This window comes from Impatiens glandulifera, chromosome 4, assembly GCF_907164915.1.
Source record: "Impatiens glandulifera chromosome 4, dImpGla2.1, whole genome shotgun sequence".
Lineage (NCBI taxonomy): Eukaryota > Viridiplantae > Streptophyta > Magnoliopsida > Ericales > Balsaminaceae > Impatiens > Impatiens glandulifera.
Window position 1 is genome coordinate 579,540 of NC_061865.1, and position 6,964 is coordinate 586,503.

A 6,964-nucleotide genomic window follows, 5' to 3' on the forward strand; every position below is an offset into this window, starting at 1 on the left:
CCAAGTAAACTTGGCAACTACGCTACTTCAGCGACTAGAGACATTCAACAACTCTTCACAATCTTTGTTCATACCCGTTGACATATGCGGAAACTAGAATTAACAATTCTTTATTATGTCAAACTAATCTTTACCTTTGTTTGCCATAAACTGAGTGTCTTATTTTTCAAGTCCAACAATCGACTGAAACCAAAATACCGAATAGAACCAAGACGAACTTTCATCGTCTACTTTTTCAAAATCAGATATCTATCAAAAACTGAGGACACCCAAAATGAACTTCCATCGTTTACTTCCTCAAAATAAGATATCGATCAAAAACGAGAAGACCCAAGACGAACCTTTATCGTCTACTTCATAACAAATAAATTAGGCTATCACGACATCTCTTTTCTCTAGCTCAAGATCTGACAAAGTATTTGTCACCCATCTTGCCTTGAACGTTGCATACTCAACCAACTTGAACCTCATACTTCTCCTTAAACACATTAACTTACAATATGCTAGTTTCTTGAGTCCAAAAATGCCTAGCAATCCAAGAATATTATTTCGATATTCAATATCTCTCTTTCAATTGTCTTCACCCATGCTTCAAATGATCATCTATAGTTTCTCTGAAAGAAATCGAATATCATTTCATTTGAATTGATCGAACCTCTCATCTAGCCCCTTTTTCATGACTAGGAATCCCTATTCAAGGTCTCAATCATCCCATTCATCTAATATATGATCCACAATGTATAGACAATTAAGATAGAACAAAAGAAGTAACAAAATCATCACCTTCGAATTAACCGAGTCTCCCATCTAGCCCCTTTTTCATGACTAGGAATCCCACTCAAGGTTTTTTATTTATCTTCTCACATTAGAAGATAATGCAATGATTTCTTCTCGGTCGTTTGAGAGTTGCTTTCAAGATATCTCCACCTCAACTTATAAGTGTCTTTCACTAGTCTTCCTCTTCCTGGTCTTTCATTCATATTGTGTGTTAACTGGAATTTTGTCAATCCTTAATCACCCGCCAACTCAATATAATCATGCAATTTGGCCTAAAGGATTGCCCTGTTAACATGTAGACAATGTTATCATCGGTAAACACCATATAAATAACAACTTTCCATACTCGATCATGTTTTTGTCAAGTGTAAAAGCACATAATCTCACCACAGTCTTCATCTTGATTAGCTCTTCCAATAAGATAAGGTCATAACCAAAAAGATACAAACTTTTTGATCCCAAATAAGTCAAATAAAAATTAAAATTAGGCAGACACTTTAAGCCCCAGAAAAACAAACTTCGAGACGTCCAAACCTTGATCCGACCGTTGAAAATGTAGAGGAATGAGTTACCAACCCTCTCGAAAAAATCTCAGCGCAATCGGACTCCGTTTGAATCTCTAATCGTCAGTTTGATGAACCTAGTGCGGCTGTAGGCGAAAATCTACTACTAGATTTTCTCTCTACCCCTCTTTTAATTTGACTTCTTCAATAACCGGTTTCCAAAGAAAAATCTCTCCAAACTTATTTTAGCCGAGAATTTCTTCAAGTCAAAGCCCTCGCCATAGTGAAATAATGTCACCCATGTATGCCAAGACAACAATCGGTTATAATAAACCTCCAACTAATTTTCAATAAGCATGAAGATGTATCGTTTGTTCTCCACATTCTTCCAGCAAAATCCTGCATAGAAAGAATCTAACAAACCATATATATGATTAGTGCATCCTCAACTCATACCTTAGAAATTATCATTCTTGGTAGAACCTTTGAGGCATCAACACCCACTTGACAACTTCGCACCAGCACTTACCGGGATTGTCAATCAAAACCTACTCACAAGGTTAGATGTAAATCCAAATCCGGCCTTTGTACACACATATCAAAACCACACTCTTGCAAACAAACATTAAAGCCACCCGCTTTAATCAGAAAACCCTTTACATGTTGCATCAATTATCTTCTATAATTTGCAACATCGAATAAGTACTCCACCATCTTTTTCAACTTCAATTTTCAATCTCCATATTGACGAATATCAAATCTCTTATAAGATAAAAACAAATCTCCATATTTGAGAAATTCAAGTCAAACAAGCCTCAATACATAAGGCTTTACTTGTGAAAATTGGAACAAATAAGTCTTAAACCTATTTTATAAAATCAAACGAGACTTAAATAAAAAGTCTTAGTTGAAAAAGTCTTAGTTGTTGACCGCTTCAAAGATTCTTGGCTTCTCTATATATTATATTATATCATAATATAATATCTATATATATGGAATATATAGAGATATATATGGAATATATATATGGAGATATATATGGAATATATATGGAGATATATATGGAATATATATTGAGATATATATTTTTTCCTTTTTTTTTATATTTTAATAGACCATATGTCCCACATTAAAATAAGTCAAAAGAATATACCTCATCTTCTTCATTCTGGTGTCGCTGCCTACACGACTTTTCATCACCTGCACCCATTGGCGCCTTCGAGAAGAATAAAAGACCATTGTCTTCTTCTCTCTTCTTCTCAAACCTCGTCACCCAGAACTAAGAAATATTTTAACGACCGTTGACATCTCCTTAGCAATTGAAGATTTCGACTCAAATCTTCACAGCGGCTAATTCTTCTACAACTAATGTCGTTTCTCCAATAGCCATCTTCAACAAAAGCACAAATATCCAACAACTTCTTCAATGGTGGTTAGGGTTTCTATCATATCTTCACAAATAGATTAGGTTAAACATTCTCAAAACATGCTCTGATACCACTTGTTGAGAAACGATCTAATCTAAACACGCGATAAAAAAAAATATAAAGATAACGTGGTAAAGAATAATAAAGAACACAAGATATAACGAGGTTCGGCCAACAATGCCTACATCCTCGGGGAGTCGTCCATTCTATTGATATTCCATGGAATAATGGTCCAAGTAACCCTATGTTACAATGTCTCTATTTATAGGAGTACATCAAAAGTCCAAAGACTAAACTACTACTCCTAAGCCCAATAAAGGCTTAAAGCCCAATTACAATATATAAACTCTAATTAAATATGAGCCCAAAACCCAACACTTCCGTTTCATCGATTTTGTCCGGATCCTCCTTTTCTTACGAAAAAAGGGAAGGAGAAGTATCTTCTTCGGTGGATCCCTCTTGTTCCTGTTTAATCCCTCTCGTTTCGTAAGTTGTTTCTACATCTCTTTCTTCCATTTTGGGTTTTTTTTTTTCAGTTTATTAGTAAGAATGCGTGAGGGTATTCTGTTTAAATAGTAGACACAGGTAATAAACAAGAAAATACTAAAGATCCGAGCCATAGAATTTCTTAATTCTGACCCAAGTTTAATTTGAATAATATTATTTTTATTTAAAATATTTATATATAAATAATATTTTGTTTATATCCTTATTTATGCAAATTCAATGGATGATAGCAGCTTAGAGAGCTAAGATTGTATGAAAGAACTACTTAGCCATGAGAAATCCTTCTCTATACAAGTTCTGGACGACGATGTTTTTAAACAAGGTTTTTAAACAAAACTTCAATAGGCTAGGGGAGTTATCTTAATTAATTAACTAAAATAATAAAATAAAAACATCCCAAAATCACTACTTCAACATTTTTTAAATAAATGAGTTTATTTTACCCAAACCCAACAACCTCTTAATTTTAACTTACTTTTATTTATTTTTATGTAATTAATATATGATTATTCAAAACTGAGGATATAAGCTGAACTAAATAAATCTTAAATGCAGTATGGATACATGAACATTTCAATAAATCCATTCCTGAAAAAAGAAAAAGTGGCATCATATTTTTTTTTAAAAGTTCATTAAAACTAAAATTAACAGAGATTTTATTTCAGAATGTGTTGCAGTGACATTGTTGTAAGAACACTATTTCTTCAATATCATAATCATCATCATCTATAAGCTTTTAAGGTCATAATAATAGTGATTAAGGTAAAATTCCAATTCTAATCACAATCAATCATACACTGATAAAACAAATATCTATCTCCTAACATCCTGTTATACATTATCCACTCATTGAATTCCGAGCCCTCCTTGCTGCAAAAAGATGACGAAGAAATGTGAATTTCCCTCTGGCTCGTGCAGATATTTCAGCTAGAGCCCCGTTATTATTACTACTACTACTATTTCCAGTTTCGGAAACGGGCAAGGGTGGTGAAGATGGTGTAAGCGTGAATAGAAACTCATTGAGCATTCTGATTACTTGACTGAAAGAAGGCCGCATGTTAGAATCCTCAACCCAACAAGATTGCATGATGAATGCAAGGTCTGGAGTTATATCCTCTGTAATACTAGGCCTCTCCTGCTGCAATAACCCATCAAGACAAACACAATTCTATAAGAATTCACATCAAATTCAAATCCAAAACTAGTTCTAGTCAGTCGGACCTTAAAAGCAGCAGCATATGCAGCTTGCAAATTTGACATGCCTTCAAATGGCATTCGGTTGGTAACTAGTTCCCATAAGACAATGCCAAAACTGTAGATATCGACCTTGTTATTGTAATGTTTTTTCTCCCCCTGGCGTAATGTCACAGTGCTATACAACTGCAACATTGTATTGCAATTCAGCAGTCAGACGGGTATAATAAATGACATGACAAACTATAAAATCGAATAGAAGCAGAAATATGTCGTAGTCCTGCAATTTAGTCTGAATCTCTCTAAAATTCATTTTCACGACAGATCTTATGTATCAGTAATAGTTTGAAGACTGAGTAGAGGTTTTAAGTTCACAAACCTCAGGAGCCATCCATCTATAAGTCCCAGTCTCCGCCGTCATCATTTCAGTCACAGTTTCTTCCCTCGCAAGACCAAAATCCGCAAGTTTGATGGATTTTTTATCAGCCGTTAGCAATAAATTGTCTGTATTATCATCCACAAGGTTTTAACAATAATGAGATAAAACGTATATGTGGAGATATGTGCATGCGTATGATCTATGATTCATTGTTGAGATGAATATACAGAAAGACAAAGCAACTAACACCTTTTCTGGAAAAAGAAATGAAACCCCTCAGATTCAACTGATGGGGCAAGAAACAATAATAATAATAATAATAATAATAATAATAATAATAATTGTTCATCTCCCATATTTTTTTATCACATACACTCTAGTTGAGCTTCAGTTACCGGTGATACCATAAAATCTTAAAACTACTTTAAGCATTTTTGTTCAAAATCCAATAAAATATACTCTGAATCAAACACAGAAAATCTTCTCAAACATAATTTACCCTGTTATTAATAACAGGTTAAAGTGATTGCAGCATGACTAATTAATTTCTCTCAATCGCAATTTTATACAAATAAAGATCAAATGAAAATGAAATCATCAAAATATAGCTCTTGAACAATATAGGTGAGAGGAAGGTATTTGAAAAGGAAGGTGAGTGCAATTCAACGAAGGAAACAGGCGAATTATACACAAAAAAGCATACCAGACAGATAAAGAACAAGATTAAATTTGTCAAAAATAAGCTGCATTACCAGGCTTTAAATCTCTATGTATGATCCCATTCGCATGGAGACATTCCATAGCTTTAGCAATATCCATGGCAAAACTCACAACCAAACGAAGATCTAATTTTGTGGGACGAATACTGGATAAATATTTCCGAAGAGACATTCCTGGCAAGAGTTCCGTAACTATGACCATCAAAGGATCCTTACAAGCTCCAATAAACTGCAAAAGAAAAAGTTAAGATTACCTCAACAAGGCAAACATGATATAATTAGCAAAGGGAAAAAACAGTGCATTGTTAAATTTACTCTATTTGTATGCAACTGACAAAGAATGACAGTTACATTCTAAACACACTCACTTTCACAAGGTTCTCATGTTTTACTTTAGACATCATATTGACTTCGCGGATAAATCGACTTTCTAGTGCAGTTCTTTCATCAGATGTTCCTCCCTGAAGAAGAACTTTAATTGCAACAATTTGGCTTCCATACCTGAGATTGAACACAACACTGCTAAATAAATTAACATTGATGAGACAAGTCATAGATTGTTATGTCCTCACATAATAATGTTAATTGTAACATTAATGATTTCATCAGATCTTCCTCCAACATACCTAGAATCAAAAACAACAAAACAAAGCTCTAGCATTTGGCATTTCAAAAAAATTGTCAAAATCAGTTTCATCATCAATGGCATGATTTCATTAAACAATACTTCATGATGAATTCAAGTTCTACTTTAATCAATCATCCAACAATAACAAAAAAGTAAAATTGTTTGGATTTACCTTCCTTCATAAACTTTCCCATGTGCCCCCTCACCAATTTTTGAGCCAATAAATAGAACTTTAGGATCCACAAGCAAAGTCTCGTCAAGTTTAGGCAAGGCTGAAATGGATCCATTCTGCAAAATTGTTGGCTCCCGGTCTCCATCATCAATCGACTTGCCAGAGTTAGTTGTGGTTCTTTCCTCTCCTTTACTATTTTCACTGCAGCTCATGTTGCAATTACTCAGATTACGCCCCCCGGCGCCTCATGTTATCCCTCTTACTCAGACCTCACATCAGAATTCTAGCTCTCTGCTTTTAAACAACGATCATCATCATCGATCGAGCTCCTAGCTAGCATCCATTTTCAGTAGCCGAATCCAATACCATATCCGAAATTACTGTCAAAAATCCCATATTCTCGAGCACAAGTGGTGAAATCCACAAATTATTTTCATCGAACAGTTGGAAGACAGAAGAAAAGGCTCCCTAGCCGAAAATAAGTTCAAGTAATATTGTAGAAATCCAGCTTCTTCTTCTTCGTGGAAAATAATGAAGTTTATACATACATGAAATCAGCTGAGAAAGATCGCAGAGATGATGCTGGTTTATGTAGAAATGGAAGAAAAACCTAATCCTTCAAATGAAGAAGATAGAAAAACCTTACCTTCTTCTTTCT

The 6,964-nt window shown here is 34.2% G+C and overlaps 1 protein-coding gene across 2 annotated transcripts; it reads right to left on the reverse strand.

Annotated features, from left to right (window-relative positions):
* Positions 1-3,936: 3,936 nt before the first annotated feature.
* LOC124936024 (serine/threonine-protein kinase STY13-like) lies at positions 3,937-6,964 on the reverse strand. Of its 2 annotated transcripts, XM_047476475.1 has the most exons (7): positions 6,307-6,964; positions 6,079-6,132; positions 5,875-6,007; positions 5,540-5,735; positions 4,788-4,912; positions 4,436-4,594; positions 3,937-4,352 (listed from the first exon to the last, which is right to left on the reverse strand). In XM_047476475.1, exons 1-7 carry the CDS (start codon positions 6,516-6,518, stop codon positions 4,053-4,055), a joined length of 1,179 nt encoding a protein of 392 aa, XP_047332431.1. In that variant the 5' UTR covers positions 6,519-6,964; the 3' UTR covers positions 3,937-4,052. The 2 variants fall into 2 exon arrangements, with proteins under 2 accessions (XP_047332431.1, XP_047332432.1); XM_047476476.1 differs by lacking the exon at positions 6,079-6,132 and having other exon boundaries at positions 6,307-6,959.